Source organism: Erinaceus europaeus, chromosome 3 (genome assembly GCF_950295315.1).
Source record: "Erinaceus europaeus chromosome 3, mEriEur2.1, whole genome shotgun sequence".
NCBI lineage: Eukaryota > Metazoa > Chordata > Mammalia > Eulipotyphla > Erinaceidae > Erinaceus > Erinaceus europaeus.
In genome coordinates this window covers 32,586,628-32,610,082 of record NC_080164.1, presented here as the reverse complement: position 1 = coordinate 32,610,082, position 23,455 = coordinate 32,586,628, and the positions used below count along the sequence as shown (strand labels likewise).

General features: G+C 41.0%; 1 protein-coding gene across 2 annotated transcripts in view; it reads left to right on the top strand.

Annotated features, from left to right (window-relative positions):
- The first annotated feature begins 2 nt into the window (after positions 1 to 2).
- The window catches only part of CPSF3 (cleavage and polyadenylation specific factor 3), a 49,985-nt gene continuing 26,532 nt past the window's right edge, over positions 3 to 23,455 (top strand). The window contains exons 1-7 of one of the 2 annotated variants that reach the window (XM_060187006.1): positions 3 to 231; positions 5,232 to 5,295; positions 6,555 to 6,652; positions 9,246 to 9,374; positions 11,878 to 12,055; positions 13,960 to 14,049; positions 19,796 to 19,946. In XM_060187006.1, the coding sequence (XP_060042989.1) occupies positions 182 to 231; positions 5,232 to 5,295; positions 6,555 to 6,652; positions 9,246 to 9,374; positions 11,878 to 12,055; positions 13,960 to 14,049; positions 19,796 to 19,946 (760 nt within the window). In that variant the 5' untranslated portion in view covers positions 3 to 181. Of the gene's footprint in view, positions 232 to 5,231; positions 5,296 to 6,554; positions 6,653 to 9,245; positions 9,375 to 11,877; positions 12,056 to 13,959; positions 14,050 to 19,795; positions 19,947 to 23,455 lie in introns of those variants that run through there. The other variant, XM_060187007.1, reaches the window with a different exon arrangement.

The window sequence follows — 23,455 nt, the reverse complement described above, 5'->3', positions numbered from 1 at the left end:
CCGGTGTCTCCTCCCGGAAGTCGGAAGGAGGAGCCTAGCGTCGCGGGCGCCTGAGTGGCGGAAGTTGAGCTCCAGGTGGATGGAGCCCTGTCTTCCTTGCTTCTCTGTTCCTGTGCTTCCCTGTTAGAAAAAACTCCGGCGACCTGGTCCTCATTTCTCGCTTCTCCTTTGCACTTCTCAGATGTCTGCGATTCCTGCTGAGGAGAGTGACCAGCTGCTGATCCGACCCCTGTAAGGGACCGGGGAGAGGGAACGAAGCTCCAGGCTGTGTGAGGCGAGGAGGGGTAGCCGAGTGGTTTGGTCTCCTCTGTCGCCCCGACTGCAGCATGGCTCGGCGGCCTGGCCTCTCAAGGGTTTGGAGAACTGTTGATCTGAGGGGACCTGCTGACCTCAGTCTCTGGGGAAAATATCTTGGAGTTGACGGGCAAGGGGGGAAATGAATTGGGGGCCACCGATCGCTTTCATGTCCTAGCTTAGTAGGCCTAAGCCCTAGCCAAGGTAGCGAGTGATGCTGCTCATGGCCCAGGTAAGATGAGGATCTAGAGGCTATAGCAGTGTGAGAAAGGATTACATCTGTTTTCTTTCTTTTTTTCTTTCCCCAGCTCACTGAGCAGCTCTGGCTTATGGTGGTGCAGGGGGTTGAACCTGCGACTTCTGAGCCTCAGGCTTGAGAGTCTCTCTGCATAACCATTATGCTATCTACCTCCCACCCTACATCTATTTTCTTATTGTCTCCAGAACTTGCCATTTGCCAGGTCGTGAAAGAGGAAATTTGGGCTTTGCTATGATTTCTCTGAGCTCAACCCTGAACTGCCTAAGAAAGGTAGACAGTTGAAGAGGTGAGAGGGCAGAGAAGTGTTGAGGACAAACACTTGAGTCTTTCGTTGGAAACAGTTCACAGCCAAAGTAGGACTTTACAGATCTGAAGTGTTGCTTAGAAAGGGAAATACAAACTTGTAAAACTTAGACCTGTTGAACTACTGGAATCCACAACAGTTGTTATTAGCACGATATGAATGTGTGCATTTTTCAGTGGCGAGTATTTCCTTTACACATCCATTGAGGAAAGACTGAACACCTACTTGTGACCTAATACTGGTTTTCCATTGTTTACTTCACATCTCCCAGCACTTCCTGTATTGTACAAGTACTGAGCCAACTGCAAAGTACCATTTTAGGCACTGGAAATACAAATAAGACTGGGGGAAGAGTTCATTGAATTCACCCTACTTGAAGGACTTACAGTGCTGAGTAGTGGAGAGAGTTTAGAGTAAGAGACCATTTGAATCAGACCTGAAATCCAACCCGTGCTTTATCACTTGTTAGGACAGCAAGCTCACTGAACCCTTGTGATTTCTCATATGGAAATAAGATAGTGTCAGTTATTGTAAGGTGTGGAGATCAAGGTAGGTACTCAGCAGATCGTAAAAGAGTAAAGGAGGGCCTTGATTGTAATGTGCGCAGAGAGAGTTTGGAGAGGGAGTTTCTGACAGATTGAGGAGAAGAATTAAAGACAGGTAAAGGCAAGGATGTGCTAAATTGAAGAAGTGGCACTTGTGAAAATGAGATGTCACAGCTGATGGTGAGTTTCCTTTTGGTAGCACTTTAAAAATTAGCAAATAAGGGGCCAGGTGGTGGTGCACCTGGTTAAGCGCACACATTACAGTGCTCAAGGACCTGGGTTCAAGCCCCTTGGTTCCCACCTGCAGGGGGGAACATTTCAGAAGTGGTGAAGTTGAGCTGCAGGTGTCTCTCTCTTTTTCTATCTCCCCTCCCTCCCTTCTCAATTTCTCTGTATCCAATAATAAATAAAAATTTTTTTAAATGTAAAAAAAAATAGCAAATAAGGTAGGAGGGGCTCTCAAGGTTTGGCTCATGAAGGGCCTTGAATTTCGATTGAGGGGGTTGGGCCTTTACCATGTTGATTATAGAAAATCAAGTGATTATAAGCAGCAGTAGGAAATAGTGGGAGTTATGTTTTAGGAATATCAAAACATTACTAATTATTGCTCATAGAAGTAGCATATTAATATGTGTGTGGATTAAGGGTATGGGGACATCCATTAGGTTGTAATTGAAATAATCCAAGTGATGAACAGTGAGACTTTAAAGTGGTGAGAATGATTAGAAATGAACTGGAAGAAAAATAGATTTGAAAAAGTGAGTGGTGTAGCCTGTAAAGGTCTGTAACTGATCCAGATATAGCTGCAGAGACGAAGGTGGGGAAGAGTATTCAAATGACTTGAATTCTTAATTTAGGCAACAAGATTGTAGTGTTCAGTTGAGTGAGTGGAGATGAAGAACTGCTGGTGTAAATATGGGAGTTCCCTGTTTTATAACAACCTGTTGAGATATAATTCACGTAGGACTCATTTAAGGTGTACAGTTCCCCAGTTTTTTAGTGTATTCAGAGTTTACATCCAAGATCACTACCAAATTCCAGAGCAATTTCATTACAGAAATAAAACCAATACCCACTAGCTATTAAGCACTTTCCCCATCCCCAACTTCCCCAATCCTTGGCAACCATTAATCTACTTTCCGTCTCTACAGATTAGTCTGTTCTGGATACTTCATATAAGTAGGAACATGCGATATGTAGCCTTTTGTGACTGGCTTCTTTTACTTAATACTTCCAAAGTTGATGACTTGGGAGTTTTTATCTGCTAAGTATTTCATATATATATATATATCGTCACTGAATGCAATCTTTTTTTTTTTTTAAGATTTATTTATTTAATATAAAGGAAGGAGAAGAGCGAGAAAGAACCAGACATCACTCTGGTACATATACTGCCGGGGATCGAACTCAGGACCTCATGCTTGAGAGTCCAATGCTTTATCCAGTGCGCCGCTTCCCGGACCACTGCTAAATATTTCTTGAGATTTGCTATATGTCAGCATCACAGCCATTCAATTATAAACAAAGCTTTTAAGAAAATTTCATGTTTATAGTTTATAGTGAAATATAGGCCATAAATAATTCAATACACTAGCTTCATTTAGTTATAAATCTTTTGATAAAATAGTGTGGAGGACTAGTGAAAAGAGAAAGTGACATGTGAACTTGGGAAGAAGGTGATATAAAGAAACCAGTGTTGGGAAGAGGGCAGAACATTCCAGGAAGATAAAAGAAAGTGTGTCCGAAGTTGAAGTGATACTGAGTTCTGTTCATTTGTATATAAGGTGCTTCTGAGATGTCCCAGTACAGATACGTAATACCAGGTGTATGTTAGACACCTGGAATTCAGAAGAAGTAACTACAGATATAATGGGGAAGTCACCCACATTATATGTCCAAAAAGCGTGAGGAAGATGGTCTCTATAACTGAGAAGAGGAAATTAAAGGTCATTTGCATAAGAGCCTGAAGTTAGGAACCTAGGGATTCCAGAAAAAAACCGAAAGAGAACAGCACAATAAGGACTGGAAGGGACTACCCACAAAGAGCTGCTTTACATGGATAGTTTCAAAAGAGTAGATGGCAAAAGCCAGATTGCAGTGAGTTGAGTGAGTGGAGGTGAGGAATCAGAGGTAAAATGTGTACACGGTTCTGCGAAGCTGGCTGGCCAAAGAAATAGAGTAGGAACTAATGGATACTGGAATTCAGGAATTTTAATTCGGGGATGGTAAAAATCAGATGACAAGGACTGTTTGGATAGTTCCTCAGAAGGGAAGAGAATGTCGAATCTAATGGCGAGAAGTTAGCCATAGATTTACATGTCTGTTACCTCAGGAAAAATGAAAGGAAGCAAAAATGAATAGGTTGGTAAGTGATATCATATCACCTGGGATGGTTCCACTTTGCCAGACCTAAGACCTGGGATCGAACCCCGTTATACCACATGGGAGTACTATGGTACTAAAGAAAGCTTACTGAGCAAGGAAGTTGAAGAGGGTGTGGAGAGAACCAGGTAAAGTAGAAGGCCACAGCTAGGATTTTCTCTTGTTAGCATCCTGCTCTGAGATGGGACCACAGTTAGGCCTATGGATTTCTTAGTGTAATGACCTTTGTATTAAACATCTCCATATGCTGGGCACTAAATCTGCTTTTTGGCAGATGGATGCAGCTACATGAGTAATGAGTATCCTCTATACCCTAGTTTGGAAAAGGCATCAGAGAAAGGGAGGGATTTGAAAAATAGGTAAGAGTTAGCATTAAGTTTGCCCTGTGATAATTAGAAGACTGTTTAAGACAAAGGAACTGAGATTCACAAGTATGAAAAACTAAACAGTTTGGTAAATCTATATGAATATATATATATGTGTGTGTGTGTATATATATATTTTTAAATTTTTTTATTTTTTTTTTTAAACCAGAGCACTGCTCAGCTCTGCCTATGGTGGTACAGGGGATTGAACTTGGGACTTTGGAGCCTCAGGCCTGAGAGTCTCTTTGCATAACTATTATGCTATCCCCCTACTATATGACTTTTGAAATTCTTCTGCATGTATGCTTAGGTGCTAATTTAAAAAGCCTTACTTGTGGTCCGGGAGGTGGTGCAGTGATAAAGCTTTGGACTCCAAGCATGAGTTCCCGAGTTTGATCCCAGGCAACACATGCCAGAGTGATGTCTGGTTCTTTCTCTCTCCTCCTATCTTTCTCATAAAAAAATAAAATCTTAAAAAAAGAAAAAAAGTCTTGCTAAAGAATCTTAGTGGTTCAAAAGGCAGCTCAGCTGGTAGTGTGTATGCCTTATAGAAATTCAAAGTAATTGGGGAAAAGATTTGACTTGGACAGCAACAAGGGCAACAAAATGGGAAAAACGGCCTCCAGGAGCAGTGGATTCGTGGTGCAGGCACCAAGCCCCAGTGATAACCCTGGAGGCAAAAAAAAAAAAAAAGCTGACTTGGGAACAGTAAAACTATACAGGCCCCACTATCACCAAATATGTATTAAATAATCACTTTTGTAAATAATCATAGTTTACATTTTAAATGCATAATAATATTGTGAGTTTTGGGTCTCAGACCTCTACCTTCTCTTATCATTTTATGTACTTTCTCTTATATTTCTATCAACTTCAAAATCCCTGAACTCCCAAGTCACTTTTTTTCTTCCCATGTTATTACTATTTTCCCTATCTTTGTAATTTTATAGATATTTCATTTGTCTCAAGTGAATGCTGGCATCAGATAGGGCACAGTCTAACTTGTAAAAATGTTTGAATTCATTTGGTTTGATTTTAATTGTTTCTGAATCATTTTTGTTTCTCCCCTCAAATGTTTACAGTGGAGCTGGGCAAGAAGTAGGAAGATCATGCATTATTCTGGAGTTCAAAGGAAGAAAAATAATGGTAATTATTTTGTAGACAAGTTAAGTCTTTTACTTAGTGGTTAGCTTTCAGAAGGGGAAAATATGGTATATTTTTGGCATATGTAATCTGTGCTGTATTATGTTTTTTTTTTTTTTTTTTTTACAATATTATCTTTTTTATTGCTGAATAATACACCATTGAGTATATGTCCCACAACTTTTTTATCTAGTCATCTATGGAAGGGTATTTTGGTTGTTTCCAAGTTTTGGCTATGGTGAATAAAGCCACTGTGAACATCGGGGTGCATATATCCCTGCAAATGGGTGTTATTCTGTCTTTTGGGTATATGTATTATGTTTATGTGTAAAACTGCATACTTGTACTTAGTCATCTAACAAAGGCTTGAGTAAACTAAAAAGCTGTGTTCCAGATTGTGAAGTTGTCTGCTAGATGTCTTGAACTATTGCTTCTTCAAAGCCCCTGTCACTCTTAAGAGTCTGGACAACCTGATTCCTTCACTGCCCAGTAGAAGACGCATGAAACTGGTCGTTCAACACATACAGAACTCCACCCCATTCTGTTTCCATGTGGGGATAGAGCCATCTTCAGATATTAAGAAGTCATTCTGAGAGTTGAGTGGTAGCGCAGCAGGTTAAGTGCACATGGCGCGAAGCACAAGGATCAGCATAAGGATCCCTGTTCGAGCCCCCGCTTCCCACCTGCAGGGGGTCGCTTCACACGCAGTGAAGCAGGTCTGCAGGTGTCTATCTTTCTTTTTTAATTTTTTTTAAATCTTTATTTATTTGATAGAGACAGCCAGAAGTTGAGAGGAAGGGGGAGACAGAGAGAAGGAGACAGAGAGACACCTGCAGCACTGCTTCACCACTTGTGAAGTTTTCCCCCTGCAGGTGGGGACCAGGGGCTCAAACCCAGGTCCTTGTGCACTATAACATGTGCGCTCAACCAGGTGCGCCACCGCCTGGCCCCAGGTGTCTATCTTTTTCTTCCCCTATCTGTCTTCCCCTTCTCTATTGATTTCTATCTATCATGTCCAACAACAACAATAATAACAACAAGGGCAACAAAAATGGGGGGGGGGGGAATGACTTTCAGGAGCAGTGGATTCATAGTGCAGGCACTGAGTCCCAGTAATAACCCTTGAGGCAAAAAAAAAGGATTGCATTTCAGATGCTAGCCCATGATGCTTAGGTGTTGATGGATCAGTTATAAATACTGTTTACTTGTTGAATCTTAATGGAAACTACAGGAAACTATGGTCTTTTCTCTGGCTCTTTCAGCTGGACTGTGGGATCCACCCTGGCCTAGAAGGAATGGACGCTCTTCCGTATATTGATTTAATTGATCCTGCTGAGATTGATCTCCTTCTCATTAGTCAGTAAGTTTTGTCTTTTTGAACAACACTATTTTTCAAAGACTTTTTACTATAAACTCATTATTTATAGACTCTATTATTTTCAAATAAAAGTTGTATAAAAAAGTTGACTATGGGGCAGGGGTAGATAGCATAATGGTTATGCAAAACAGACTGTCATGCCTGAGGCTCCAAAGTCATAGGTTCAATCCCCCACACTACCATAAGCCAGAGCTGATCAGTGATCTGGTAAAAATATAAAATAAAATAAAAAGTTGACTATGAAAATCTTACTTTCCACTAGGGAAAGATAGAAACAGGCTGGGATTATGGATTGACCTGCCAGTGCTTATCTCCATTAGAGAAGCAATTAGCAGAAGCCAGACATTCTGTACCCCCAAAAAGAATTCTGGTCCATACTCCCAGAGAGGGAGAGATACTAGGAGAAGATGACTAGAGGGCTCTGAAACCCAATTCCATCAGGACCCAGAGAAAGAAGAGAAAAAAAAAGGAATGACTTTCGGAAGTAGTGGTAGGTGTAGCTGTAAGTTACAATGGAAGACAAGGCAGGATCATAGAAAAAATGGGTAAAAATACAGATAGGTAGGTAGACAGATAGTTACAGTTAATAGCCAGCCCATATCTGTAACTCCAAGAGACCTACTGCAGTTTCCATTGGAGGGAATAGGGACAGAACTCTGGTGGTGGGAATGGTGTAGAATTGTACCCCTGTTATTTTGTAATTTTGTAAATCACTAGTAAAAATAAAATTAAGTAAAAAAAAACCTTTATTAGAATGAGTAAATAAATTTTGGATCAATATAAAACTGAAACCAAGAAAGCCCTTTCTTATCCTTGAGATTACTAACTTGTTACTTTTTTATAGGATCTTCATTGAAACAGTGATATGTTCAACTTTATTTTTAATTATTTTTTATTTTATATTTATTTATTTTCCCTTTTGTTGCCCTTATTTTTTATTGTTGTAGTATTATTGTTGTTGTTATTGATGTTGTTGTTAAGACAGAGAGAAAGGAGAGGGATGGGGAAGACAGGCAGAGAGAAAGATAGACACCTGCAGACCTGCTTCACCTCTTGTGAAGTGACTCCCCTGCAAGTGGGGAGTCAGGGGCTTGAACTGGTATCCGTACGCCAGTCCTTGCACTTTTCGCCACCTGCACTTAACCTGGTGCTCTACCCCCCAACTCCCATTTTTTTACTTTTTGATAGGACAGAGAAATTGAGAGAGAAGGGGGATAGAGAAGAAGAGAGAGACAGAAAAACACCTGCCGTCTTGCTTCACCACTTGTAAAGCATCTCCCTTGAACCCAGATTCTTGCACTTAGTAGCATGTGTACTTAACCAAGTGCACTACCACCCAGCCCCCTGTTCAATATTTTATCACAAAAACACTTGTTATATAATTCTGGCTACAGTAGTAGATTTGGTTATTTTGGTTAGTCTTTCTCCTCTAATTAGCACTTACAAGGTATTTAGTGTACAGAATACTTCTAGGCCTTCTTACATGAAAGCTGTGCATCATTTCTTCTGTCTTCAGATATCTACACTTGGTGTTCTGAAAGTATCAGTACTTATATTTTCTTTCTTTTTTTTTTCTTTATTGGGGGGGATTAATGGTTTATAGTCCACAGTAAAATACAGTAGTTTGTACATGTGTAACATTTCTCAGTTTTCCACATAGCAATACAACCCCCTCTAGGTCCTCTTCTGCCATCATGTTCCAGGACCTGAACCTTCCCCCGTCCCCCCAGAGTCTTTCACTTTGGTGCAGTACACCAAACCCAGTCCAAGTTCTGTTTTGTAGTACTTAGATTTTCTCGATAGCACTTAGTACATATTTTCTTTTTTTTTTTTTAATATTTTATTTATTTATTCCCTTTTGTTGCCCTTGTTGTTTTATTGTTGTAGTTATTATTGTTGTTGTCGTCGTTGTTGGATAGGACAGAGAGAAATGGAGAGAGGAGGGGAAGACAGAGAGGAGGAGAGAAAGATAGACACCTGCAGACCTGCTTCACCGCCTGTGAAGCGACTCCCCTGCAGGTGGGGAGCCGGGGTTCGAACCTTGTGCTTTGCGCCACCTGCGCTTAACCCGCTGCGCTACAGCCCGACTCCCATAGTACATATTTTCTGTAAAGCAAGCATAAGTTCCATAATATATATATATACTATACATATATACTATACATATATATATATTATTCCATAATATATATATATGTATAGTATAAGCAGGGCCGGGTGGTAGCACAGCAGGGTAAGCGCCAAAGCACAAGGACAAGTAAGGATCCCAGTTTGAGGCCCGGCTCCCCCACTTGCAGGGGGGTCGCTTAACATGCGGTGAAGCAGATCTACACAAGTCTCTCTCCCCCTCTCTGTCTTCCCCTCCTCTCTCAGTTTCTGTTCTATCCAACAACAATAGCAGTAACAATAACAATAATAATAACAACGAGGGCAATAAAAATGGGAAAAATAGCCTCAGGGAGCAGTGGATTCGTAGTGCAGGTACTGGGGCCCCGGTGATAACCCTGGAGACAAAAAAAAGAAAGAAAAAAAAAGAAGAAGAATTAACCAAAGCTCTTTCTTTCTTTTTCTCAAGTTTCCACTTGGATCACTGTGGAGCTTTGCCATGGTTTCTACAGAAGACAAGTTTCAAAGGAAGAACATTTATGACTCATGCCACCAAGGCTATTTATAGATGGCTTCTTTCAGATTACGTCAAAGTTAGGTAAATGACTTTTTTTTTCCTTTTTCAAAAGTCTATTTGTTTCTCTTTCTCAAATTTATAAATAACACATGGTTAAAGATATAGATCCTTTTGTGTTTTGAAGTGGAGCATTCTTTTACTCAAAGAATACCATTAATTGAGTCGTTCAGTAATCATCAGTTTTTTTTTTAATGTTACAGTTGTTATATTCTTTTAAATTTTGGTAATTTATGTAAGTTATAAGATGTAATAATAATTTATAAATATAGTTTCATGTTTATTAAAATTTAAAGCCAAATACAGTATACTGTGATATATACTGAAATTTTATTTTAAATTATTTGATCAACTGACCATCTTAAATGAAAAAGTCCCCTTTTAGAGTTTTTTTTTCATTTGCAGCAGGAAAATCTAACCTTCACTAGAGAGTTCACAGTGTTTTTCATGATACCAATAGCACAAAAAATTAGCCTTCTATGCATGTGGCGCAAAGTGCAAGGACTGGCATAAGGATCCTGGTTTGAGACCCCAGCTCCCCACCTGCAGGGGAGTTGCCTCCCAGGCAGTGAAGCAGGTCTGCAGGTGTCTATCTTTCTCTGCTTCTCTCTGTCTTCCCTTCCTCTCTCCATTTCTCTCTGTACTATATAAATATTTTTTTAAAAATTAGCCTTCTGGAGCCCACTATTTTTATATACATTCCAGCAGTACAAAAAAGTGGAAGTTATCTTTAGTAGTAATTATCCTGTTAACCTTTAAATAATATTTAACACATTCCAGGCATAGTCCTCAACTCTTACATTCACTCACTTAATCTTACGTCAACCTTATGTGCAGGATGTCATGAAACCCACTTTGCACATGATGATTCTGAAGCAAAGAAAGTTTAGGTATTCTGTTGTGATAGCCACAGAAAGAAAATGCCAGGATTTGGACCTAAATAATCTAGTTCCAGGACCTGTGTCCTTAACTACTGTTTTTCTTGCTGTTTTTGAAAGGTGTTATCACAAATTCCAGAAGAAAAGTTACTTAAAGCAGATTCTGTTGAGAAATGCTTTTATATTTCATTGTGAGAATCTTTGCCATTGTTCAGTATGTATGAGTGAGTGTATTTCTGTGGAGCTTAGGAACAGAAAAAAAGGTTGAGAAATAACATTCTAAAGAATACTCCAGGGGCTGGGTGGTGGCACACATGGTTGAGCACACACATTATAGTGCACAAGGGTCTGAGTTCAAACCCCACCATCCCCACCTGAACTAGGAAGCTTGATGTGCAGCGAAACAATGCTGCAGGTGTCTCTCTCTGTCACCTCCTCCCCTTTCAATTTGGCTCTGTCCAAAATCAGTATAAGAATAAAAAAAAAAATTGTGTAAAAAAACAAACAAACAAATTTTGAGGGCTGGGCAGTAGCACACCTGGTTGACCACACACATTACAGCACACAAGGATCTTGGTTCAAGCCTCCAGTCCCCACCTGCAACAGGGAGGCTTCACAGGTGGTGAAGCAGTGCTCCAGGTATAGCACTATATCTCTCCCTCTGTGTTTCCACCTCTCTTAATTTCTCTCCATCTCTATCCAAAATGCATAAAATATTAAAAAGAATAAGAAGTTGGACGCTTTGCCTTACTAGCCCATGCACTCCGAAAGCAAGCTTTTGGAGCTGAGGTCGCTCATCGGGTGGAGCGCACACTTTGCAGTAAGTACATCAAGCCCTAGCCTGGAGTTGAGCCCTGGCACCACATGGGAGCACAGTGGACAGCACCAGAGGGGAAACTCCAGGGTAGTGGAGCTGTGCTGTGGTTTCTTTTCCCTATCACCTCTCTTTCACAGCCTTAAAATTTTTTTTATTATTTATTTACTGGAGAGAATCAAAAGTGAAACTGAGAGGGAGAGATAGGAATGGAGAGAGAGACATTCGCAGCCCTGCTTTACCATGTGTGAAGCTTCCTCCCTACAAGTGAAGCCTGAGGGCTTGAACCCAGGCCCATGCCACTGTGTACACTTAACCAGGTACACTATCACCCTGCTCTTTCTCCTCTCTTTCTCAAAATTGATGGATGAAATATTGGGTCAGGGAGATCGCTCAGCAGTACTGCACATGCAGACAAATCCCTGGCTTCATGCCCTCACATGACATGGATAAAATGAGATCAAACTTTGTAGCGATACGCACTAAGCATTTTTTTTTTAAGATTTTATTTATTGATTCATGAGAAATGATAGGAGAGAGAGAAAGAACCAGATATCACTCTGGTACATGTGCTACTAGGGATTGAATTTAGGGACCTCATGCTTGAGAGTCCAATGCCTTATCCACTGCGCCACCTCCCAGACCACTCACACTAAGCATTTTTATTACAGTCCTAGGGTAGAGGGAGTACGCAAAATGTGTTTCTAATGACAGTCTGCACAAATAAACTTAAACATCTTTGTAGATCTGTCATGCATAGGCAAGTTCTTTCAGTTCAAAATCTTTACAAAGTCTTGTCCTTAACTCTTTATTTTTGATATCTTTTAAAATTTAGTAATATATCAGCAGATGACATGTTGTATACTGAGACTGATTTGGAAGAGAGCATGGACAAAATTGAAACCATCAATTTTCATGAAGTTAAAGAAGTTGCAGGAATCAAGTTTTGGTGTTACCATGCAGGCCATGTTCTAGGAGCCGCCATGTTCATGATTGAGATCGCCGGAGTAAAGGTACTTCAGCTTTGACAACTTCCTCTCCACTGAAAGTCAGTGCAGACAAAGTCAGTGCAGACTTTTATACCACCAAATAGTACTAAAGAAACCCCACAAAGACTTGCAAAGTGTCAAAATACTGAAAAAGAATATAAAATTCAGTCGCTGCCTTTTCCTTTAAAGTATCATAGTTCATATCTCTGTAATACTTTTATTTCAAGATTGAGAAGAGTAAAACATTAAGCTAAAAAGAGTAAAATTCCTTCACAGTACTCTAGGATTAATTACTTTCAGTATCCTTTGGAAAACTGATTGTGACTGTAGCTATATACTTAAAGAGGGAATGAGAGGGAAGGGGGAGATAGGGAAAAAGAGGCCTGTAATACTGCTCTCCACTCATGAAGCTTCCTCCCCTTCAGATGGGGTCTGGGGGCTTGAACCCAGGCACTTGTGCATGGTAGCATGTGTACTCAACCAGGTGCACCACTGCCCAGCCCCTGAGACCGTATCCATTTAACATTAAAGCATGGTTAGGTATTCACCCCCTTATACTCTGGAATTCACATTCAGTCCCTAAAGAGGATTGAACTGTGTGGGTGAAAGTAGTTTATAAGAAAGAAATTTTTGCAGCCATCTTTCATGGAAAAGACCCATGGAAATCTTAATAAATTTGTAAAAGTGAAATTGATGTTTTTTTTTTTTCTTTTCTGATTTATAGTCAATAGGATTGAGAGAAATTGAGAGAGGAAGGGAGAGAGGGAGAGGGAAAGAAAGACCTGGTTCACTGCTTATGAAGTGGACCCCTTGCAGGTGAGGAGCTGGGGTTCGAACCTGGGTTCCTTGCACTTGGCATAGGTGCACTTAACCAGGTGCACCACTGCCCAGCCCCTGAAAATCTAAATAGATTAATTGGTTTCAGGCAAATTTTAACTCTGGCTGTGCATTACAGTCAATTAGGGAACTTTTAAGTGTTCATTGAATCAAACTCTGAGGGTATGAATATGACTTTTTTTTTTCCATTTTAAGTTTTCTAGGTGATTCTTAGGTGCAGCCAGAATTGAAAGCCAATGCTCTAGTGTAATGCCCTAAATTTCTGCCTCTGCTCATTTATATTTGAATTTTTCACATATTGAGCTGGTAGGCTCTGTTTTAAAGTCATTTGTCCTTTTTAACTCAGAGGCAAAAAAAAAAAAGGGAAGGAGGGATGGAGACCGAAATTCCCATTTGAAATTTGGTGCCTACCCTCTAACTTTTGGATTTTAACTTTCATTTTAGATGTCCATTTTCCATAATCCTCAGCAGATCTATTTCTTCATCATTACCTTTTTTTAAGATAGAGTACTTATCAAATTTATAGGTTATCTGTAGGGTAATTATGGGAATATATTATTTCCATTTATTAGACTAAATAGTTGAAACCCAAATAGATTTTGACTGAACTAAGTTGCATGTTTTGAATTGTACACAAGCTTTACATCTAAATTTCATCAGCTGTATGTTAGTTTTTTCTGTTGAATGTCACCTACAGGTTTCATGACCTACATATATTCACTGGTAAAATGAAGCCTGGGAGTCGGGTGGTAGTGTAGTGGATTAAGTGCACATGGTGCGAAGCCCAAGGGCCTGCCTGTGAATCCCTGTTCAAGCTCCCGGCTCACCACCTGCAGAGGAGTGGCTTCACAAGTGGTGAAGCAGGTCTGCAGGTGTCTTTCTCTCCCTGTCTCTGTCTGTCTGCCCCTCCTCTCTCCATTTCTCTCTGTTCTGTCCTAACAATGATGACATCAATAACAACAACAATAATAACTACAACAACAATAAAAACAATAAGGGCAACAAAAGGGAAAAATAAATAAATATTTTTTTAAAATTTTAAATGAAGCCTTCTCAAATTCTAACTTTCTAGTTTTTTTTTTCCCCCACAGCTTTTGTATACAGGTGATTTCTCAAGACAAGAAGATAGACATTTAATGGCAGCTGAAATTCCTAATATAAAACCTGATATCCTTATCATTGTAAGTATTAGTGTACAATACAATAGCATAAGGCAATAAATTTCTTCCCTTTTTTTAGAATACATATTTATTTTTATTTTATTTATTTAATTTTAATTTTTTTTTTTTTTTTAATGAGAAAGATAGGAGGAGGGAGAAAGAACCAGACATCACTCTGGCATATGTGCTGCCGGGGATTGAACTCGCGACCTCATGCTTTAGAGTCCAAAGCTTTACCACTGCGCCACCTCCCGGGCTACTTATTTATTTTTTTTTTTAGTTTTTCATTATCTTTATTTGCTTATGTGATAGAGACAGCCAGAAACTAAGAGGATGGGGGAGACAGGGAGAGAGACACCTGCAGTAATGCTTCACCACTCGAGAAGCTTTCCTCCTGCAGGTGGGTGCTGGAGGCTCGAACCAATGTCCTTGCGAACTGTAATATGTGCAGTTGACCAGGTGCGCCACCTCCCGGCCCCATGGCAATACATTTTTTCTACTCGGAAGAAGTATTGTGAACTCACATGATATCAGATAGAAAATTTTTTTTGGTAGTGCAAAAATTGTTTCTTGGGGCCAGGTGGTGGCACACCTGGTTAAGCAAGCATGTTACAGAGTGCAAGGATCTAGATTCAAGCTTCTGGTCCCCACCTGCAGAGGGAAAGCTTTGCTAGTGATGAAGCAGTGCTGTAGGTATCTCTCTCTCTCTCTCTCCACTCCCTCTCGATTTCTGACTTTATTTATTCAGTAAATAAATAAGGATAATAAAAATTTTTTAAATATGTGGCGCAAAGCACAAGGACCGGCGTAAGGATCCCAGTTCGAGCCCCCAGCTCCCCACCTGCAGGGGAGTCACTTCACAGGCTGTGAAGCAGGTCTGCAGGTGTCTTTCTCTCCCTCTCTCTGTCTTCCCCATCTTTCTCCATTTCTCTCTGTCCTATCCAAAAACAGTGACATCAGTAACCACAGTAATAACTACAATAGAAAAAACAGCAAAAACAACAAAAGGGAATAAATAAATATAAAATATTTAAAAATAAGTTTATTAAAAAATTATTTCTTTGGGGCTGGGCAGTAGTGCAATGAGTTAAGTGCACATGGCACGAAGTGCAAGGACCAGCTCAAGGATCCCTGTTTGAGATCCCGGCTCCTCACCTGCAAGGGGGTCACTTCACAAGCAGTAAAGCAGGTCTGCAAATATCTGTCTTTCCTCCTCTCTGTCTTCCCCTCTCTCGATTTCTCTCTGTCCTGTCCAACAACAACAGCAATAATAATAAGGGCAGAGACCAGGCAGTGGCGTACCTGGTTAAGCACACACACTGCAAGGTTGTAGGGTCAAGCCCCTGGTCCCCCACCTGCATGGGGAAAGCTTCACAAGTGGTGGAGCATGGCTACAGGTGTCTCTCTGTCTCTTTCCGTCTCTTGTCTCCTTCTCCACTCTCAGTTCCTCTCTGTCTCTATTCAAGAATAAATAAATAAATAACATTTAAAATACTTTGTGGGGAGTTGGGCGATAGCACAGTGGGTTAAGTGCAGGTGGCACAAAGCGCAAGGACCAGCACAAGGATCCCGGTTCGAGCCCCGGCTCCCCACCTTCAGGGGAGTCGCTTCACAGGCGGTGAAGCAGGTCTGTAGGTGTCTGTCTGTCTTTCTCTCCCCCCTCTGTCTTCCCCTCCTCTCTCCATTTCTCTCTGTCCTATCCAACAATAACTACAACAATAAAACAAGGGCAACAAAAGGGAATAAATTTTTTTAAAATTTTTAAAAGTATATTTTGTGGTCTGGGAGGTGGCTCAGTGGATAAAGCATTGGATTCTCAGGCATGAGGTCCAGAGTTCAATACCTGGCAGCACATGTACCAGAGTGATGTCTGGTTCTTTCTCATCCTATCTTTCTCATGAATAAATAAGTTTTTGAAGTTTTTTAAAAATATTTATTCCCTTTTGTTACCCTTGTTGTTTTGTTATTGTTGTTATTGATGTCGTTGTCTTGGATAGGACAGGGAAATGGAGAGAGGAGAGAAAGACAGACACCTGCAGACCTGCTTTACCACCTGTGAAGCGACTCCCCTGAAGGTGGGGAGCCGGAGGCTCAAACTGAGATCCTTATGCTGGTGCTTGCACTTTGAGCCACCTGCGCTTAACCCGCTGTGCTACCGCCCAACTCTCAAGTAAATTCTTTAAAAAAAAACAAGGGCAACAAAAATGGAAAAAAATGGCCTCTAGTAGCAGTGGATTCATAGTGAGGGCACCAAGTCCTAGTGATAGCCCTGGAGGCAAAAAAATATATTATCTTTTTATTTGATCTAATGACAGATACTGGACCAGCTCCTTAATATTTTTGTCTGGATTAAGTTGGCTCAAATTCTTATTGCATGGATTAAGGTTTATGTAGTAGTGTGACCCCTGTGGCCTTCGCTTTCATGACTTTTTTAAAAAATATATTTTATTCATTCATTCATTTATTGGATAGAGACAGAAGAACTAAGGTGGAAGGGGTAGATAGGGAAAGAGAAAGAGACACCTGTTGTACTTACTTCACCGGTTGTAAAGCTTCCCCACCACAAGTGGGGACCGGGGATTTGAACCCAGATCCTTGCACACTGTAACATATATGCTCAACCAAGTATACCACCACCCAGCCCCTGGCTATTTAACTTACCGTACCTTCTAACTATATGTGTATGTGCTATCTGCCTACTAGTTGAAAATTCCAAAACAAAAATTAGGAGTGTTGATGAGCCAATCGTTTTACAAACTGATTTGCTAATAAGGAAGAGAGTAAAGAGCAAGAGTATCAGACTAGCGTGTGCACTGCTAAGGATCAAATGCAGGAACTCATGCTTACAGTTTCAGTGCTATAGCTACTGTGCCACCTCCCAGGCCACATTGAGCGAATAATTTAACTGTATCGATGAGCTGGGTGATATTATACTGATTATGTAAAAGACTTGCATGCCTGAGACTTCTAGGTCCCAGATTCAACCCCAGCACCACCATAAACCAGAGATAAGCATTGCTGGGGTGGGGGGGTGGAGCTTGATGTCATAGGAAGTCATGTGCACCCTATTAGGTAAGCTAACTCCCTGGCTCAAGAGAGGTGTGGTGTTTTTTTTTTTTTACATATTTATTTATTCCCTTTTTGTTGCCCTTGTTTTTTATTGTTATAGTTATTGTTGTTATTGATGTCGTCATTGTTGAATAGGACAGAGAAATGGAGAGAGAAGACAAGGGGAGAGAAAGACACCTGCAGACCTGCTTCACTGCCTGTGAAGTGACTCCCCTGCAGGTGGGGTGGGTTTTTTTATTTTATTTATTTTTTTATTTTCTATTTTTTAACCAGAGCACTGTTCAGCTCTGGCTTATGGTGGTGCGGGGGATTGAACCTGGGTCTTTGGAGCCTCAGGCATGAGAGTCTGCATAACCATTATGCTATCTACCCTCTACCCATTTTTTTTTTTAACCCCAGAAAAAAGCAGGTATTTTCATAGTAGCTGATTCTTTTTTTTTTTTTCCTCCAGTGTTATCACTGGGGCTTGGTGCCTGCATTATGAATCCACTGCTCCTGGTGGCCATCTTTTTTCCATTGTAGTTGTTGGACAGAGAGAAATTGAGAGAGGAGAGAGGAGAAAGGAAGAGAAAGATACCTGCAGACCTGCTTCACTACCTGTGAAGCGACCCCCCTATAGGTGAGGAGCTGGGGGCCTCAGACGAGGATCCTTGCACTGGTCCTTGTGCTTTGCCCTGTGTGCACTTAACCCGATGCACTACTCAGCCCCCATAATATCTGATTCTTCAGAACAGTACTTCAAACTTTTAAAATGCTAATGAATCATCTGATGCTATTAGATGTTAGGTTCTGTTTCAGTAGCTTTGGACTGAAAACTCGGATCAACATTTCTAGTAAGTTCCCAGAGATAGCATTGTTACTGGTGAATATTTCACCTATAGTGAGGTTTGGAGGATATGTCTCAACTAGAACTGTAAGAAATTTTGTAGCTATAAGCTTTGACTTATCAGAGGTGGAAGAGATAGTCTTTTTGTCTCCCTTCCTCATAGAAAGCTAAAAGGTGGGAGTCGGGCGGTAGCACAGCAGATTAAGCGCATGTGTCCCAAAGCACAAGGAACAACATAAGGATCCTGGTTTGGACCCCGGCTCCCCACCTGCAGGGGAATCACTTCACTAGCGGTGAAGCAGGTCTGCAGGTATCTGTCTTTCTCTCCCTCTCTCTGTCTTCCCCTCCTCTCTCAATTTCTCTGTCCTATCCAACAACAACAATAAAAACAGCAACAACAACAATGGAAAAAGGATGGCCACCAAGAGCAGTAGCTTTGTAGTATAGGTGCTGAGCCCCGGCGATTACCCTGGAGGCAAAAAAGAAAGCTAAATGGTTGGGGGTAACAAAGACATGGCAAAATTATCTTGAACAGAAAAGTTACATTTTGGGGATTATTTCCTAATTCCATTTTTTTCTTTCTTTTTTTAAAAAATATTTTATTTATTTATTAATGAGAAAGATAGGAGGAGAGAGAGAAAGAGCCAGACATCACTCTGGTACATGTGCTGTCAGGGATTGAACTCAGGACCTCATGCTTGAGAGTCTAGTTCCTTAGCCACTGCGCCACCTCCTGGACCACTAGTTCCATTTTTCTAAAAAGTTATTATTCCATAGTGAGATCCAGCTTTTAATGTTGCTATTTGGTTTTGTTTGTTTGTTTTGTTTTTTTCTCTTGGTGCCAGGGATTAGACCTAGGGCCTCATACTTTATCACTGAGCTACTTTTTTTTTCAATTTTTTTTTTTTTTATTATTGAATAGGTAAGAGAGAAATTGAGAGGATAGGGAGAGAGACACCTGTAGACCTACTTCACTGCTCTTGAAGCATCCCCCCTGTAGGTGGGGAGCAGGGGCTAGAACCAGGGTCTTTGCTCATGGTAACATGAGTGCCTAATTGCGTGTGCCACCACTGGCTCACTCACTCTCCTCCCTCCATATAGATAAATATATAATTTATTTATTATAGAATAGACATAAATTGAGAGGGGAGGGGGAGGTAGAAAGAGACAGACACCTGCAGCCCTGCTTCACCAGAGTGTCCCCCTGCAGGGGGACCAAGGACTTCAATCCTTAAACAGGTGCACTACCACCTGCCCCACTTTTTTTTTTTTCCAGAGCACTGTTTAGCTCTGGTTTATCGTGGTGCTGAGAATTGAACCTGGAACCTAAGAGCCTCATGCATGAGAGTCTGCATAACTATTCTACTATCTCCCCCACCTCGATGAGCTACTTTTCTTTTTTTTTTTTTTTTAATTTAATTTAATTTTTATTTAAGAAAGGATTAATTAACAAAAGGGGTACAACTCCACACAGTTCCCACCGCCCAATCTCCATATCCCACCCCCTCCCCTGATAGCTTTCCTATTCTCTATCCCTCTGGGAGTATGGACCCAGGGTCATTGAGGGTTGCAGAAGGTGGAAGGTCTGGCTTCTATAATTGCTTCCCCGCTGAACATGGGCGTTAACTGGTCGGTCCATACTCCCAGTCTGCCTCTCTCTTTCCCTAGTAGGGTGGGGCTCTGGGGAAGCTGAAATGAGCTACTTTTCTATTTGTTCCTCTTTCCAATTAATAAAACATTATGAGTTCAGGTGAATAACATGATAATAGTTCAAGAAATGAATCACTTTACCGCTGCATTTAACTGATCCTTGGCTTATGAGTTCTTTGTGAATCATTTGTCTTTACTTCACATTTCTGATGTCTTATTTAGGAATCAACTTATGGGACCCATATTCATGAGAAACGTGAAGAGAGAGAAGCAAGATTCTGTAATACTGTCCATGATATTGTAAACCGAGGGGGTAGAGGTCTCATTCCTGTCTTTGCTCTGGGAAGAGCTCAGGAGCTGCTCCTAATTTTAGGTATGCCTTTTTTGACTTGGGAGATTATAAAATCTTAGAATTCCACTATATCTATATACTTGTACAACCTTAGGTCATTCTAACCTTCCTGGGCTTTAGGATCCTTCCTGGGTCCTTTAGGGACCCAAGCAAGGATCCCTGCTCGAGCCCCCGGCTCCCCACCTGCAGGGGGGGTCGATTCACAAGTGGTGAAGCAGGTCTGTAGGTATCTGTCTTTTTCTCCCCCTCTCAGTCTTCCCCTCTCTCAATTTCTGTCTATTCTGTCCAATAATGGGGAAAAGATGGCCACCAGGAGCACTGGATTTGTAGTGCAGGCACCCAGCCCCAACAATAACCCTTGAGGCAAAAGTGTGTGTGTGTGTGTGTGTGTGTGTGTCTATTTATATATATATGGAGTGAGAGAAATTCTAGGTTCTAGGCCTTGGCATTGGTAGCACAACAGTCCCAGAGGCCCTAGGTTCAATCCTTAGCACCGCCATAAACCAGAATTGAGTACTCTGGTTAAAAAAAAAAAAAAAAGGAGGGGGGGGTTGGTGCCCAGAGAAACAGTGACTGACATGCCCTGCCTCTGGGAATGTAAGTGATAAACTTTTCTGGTGGGCATCAGCATCATACATCTTGGCAGTCAACATAGAAAGTCTGTAAATGATGCTGCCCTGTAGCTTGGCAGATCCACTTCCGGTGGTGCACCTGCTTGAACACACACATTACAATGTGCAAGAACCTGGGTTCAAGCCTCCAGCCCCCACCTGCAGGGGGAAGCTTCGCAAGGGGTGAAACAGTGCTGCAGGCGTCTCTCTGTCTCTCCTGCTTACCCCATCAATTTCTCTCAGTCTCTATCCTAAGTAAATAAAATATTTCAAATAAATAAATAAACACCATGCTGCCTCACCCACACCATACTCAGCTTATTTTAATATATAAACTTTATCCATAAAGATACAAAAAAGAATTATATGATTCTAATGTGATATAATGGTATAGAATTCTTTCCAAGGTCTACAGGTAATGAAAAGGATATATTTGAAAGTTTTGTTCGATTAAATTTTTTAATATTTTTATTTATTTATTTTAAATTATTTTTTCTTTTTTAATATTTTATTTTTTTAATTTGTTTATATTTATTTATTTTTCCTTTTGTTGCCCTTGTTGTATAATATTGTTGTAGTTATTGATGTTGTTGTTGGATAGGACAGAGAGAAATGGAGAGTGGAGGGGAAGACAGAGGGGGAGAGAAAGACACCTGCAGACCTGCTTCACCTCCTGTGAAGTGACTCCGCTGCAGTTGGGGAGCGGGGGCTGGAACCGGGATCCTTACGCCGGTCCTTGGGCTTTGCGCCACGTGTGCTTAACCCACTGCGCCACCACCTAACTCCCTTTAATATTTACTTATTCCCCTTTTTTGTCCTTGTTGTTTTATTGTTGTGGTTATTGTTGTTGGATGGGATAGAGAGAAATGGAGAGAGGAGGGGAAGACAGAGAGGGAGAAAGATAGACAGACACCTGCAGACCTGCTTCACTGCTTGTGAAGCAACTCTCCTACAGGTGGGGAACTGAGGCTCCAACCCGGATCCTTCTGCCAGTCCTTGGGTAAAGCCACATGCGCTTAACCTGCTGAGCTACCACTCGACTCCCAATATTTTTATTTATTAATTAATGAGAGGGGTAGGGAGAAAAAAAAAAAAGACATTACTCTGGTACATGTGCTCCAGGTATGGAACTCAGGACCTCATACTTGAGAAGCCAACCTCCTGACCACATTCCATTAAATTTTTTTTTAATATTCCCTTTTTGTTGCCCTTATTTTTTATTGTTGTAGTTATTATTATTGTTGTTTTTATTGATGTCGTCGTTGGATAGGACAGAGAAATGGAAAGAGGAGGGGAAGACAGACAGGGGGAGAGAAAGATAGACACCTGCAGACCTGCTTCACTGCCTGTGGAGCAACGCCCCTGAAGGTGAGGAGCTGGGGGCTAGAACCAGGATCCTTATGCTGGTCCTTTCGCTTTGCACCACCTGCGCTTAACCCACTGCACTACTGCCCAACTCCCTCCATTAAATTTTTAAAAGATGTATTTTGGATAAAGACAGAAAGAAATTGAGAGGGGAGGGAGAGAGAGACCTACAGTACTATTTCACCATTCATGAAGCTTCCCCTCTGCAGTTGGGAGCTGGAGGCTTGAATCCAGGTTCTTGCACATTGTAATGTGTGTTCAACCAGGTGCACCACTACCTGGCCCCAAATTTTTAATTATTTTAATTAGCTCTTTAAAAAAAAAATTAAAAAGGAACGGAATGATACATCGGGAAAGTGCAGGAAATTTGTAGCATGTATGACAAGGAAAATTATGCCTTTATCAAGAGTTTTCACTTTTTTTTAAAATTTTTTTATATTTATTCCCTTTTGTTGCCCTTGTTGTTTTATTGTTGTAGTTATTATTGTTGTTGTCATTGTTGGATAGGACAGAGAGAAATGGAGAGAGGGAGGAGAAGACAGAGAGGAGGAGAGAAAGATAGACACCTGCAGACCTGCTTCACCGCCTGTGAAGCGACTCCCCTGCAGGTGGGGAGCCGGGGTTCGAACCGGGATCCTTATGCCGGTCTTTGTGCTTTGCGCCACCTGCGCTTAGCCCGCTGCACTACAGCCCGACTCCCGAGTTTTCACTTTTAAATCAAATAATATCCCCACACTATTCCACATTATTTATTTTATTGTTTTGCCTCCAGGGTTATGACTGGGGCTCTGCTGGCACTATGAATCCACTGCTCCTGGCAGCCATTTTTTTCATTCTATTATTGGATAGGACTAAGAGAAATCGAGAGGGAGGAAAAGACAGAGAGGGAGACCGACTACACCACCGCACATGAAGCAGACCCCCTGCAGGTGGTGAGTGGAGGCTTGAACCCTGATCCTTACATTCAGGACAAAGTCCTGTAGAGGTCCACAGGAGGGTTTAATTCGATATTGTTTCTGATGGAGATGACCAGTCATGATGGAGAGAAGGATCTGTTAGAGATCTAAGTCCATCATCTCTGTGGGAGTTCCAGGATTCCATAACTATGGTACTGGATGATGGTATGCACTTCAATGATGGCTTGGTAGTGACCAAAAGGGCTATCATTGAAGTGCATACACTAGTTTTTAAAGATGCTTTGGTTTTGTTAAGCTGTAAGAACTAGGCTAATTTTTTTTTTTAATCTTGAAAGTATGTATTGCACCAGAGTAAAAGACTTGGAGGATTCAGGTCCTGGAACAGGATGGCAGAGGACCTAGTGAATTGTTATGTGAAAAACTGGGAAATGTTACATATGTACAAAGTATTGTATTTTACTGTGGATTGTAAAACATTAATCTCCCAATAAAGAAATTTTAAAAAATTAAATTTAAAAAATAGTAAACCAAAAAAAGTTTGCATGCTTTTTCTTTTTTTCTTTTTTTTTTTTTGCCTCCAGGGTTATCACTAGGGCTCTTTACAAATCCACTGTTCCTGGAAGCTATTTTTCCCATT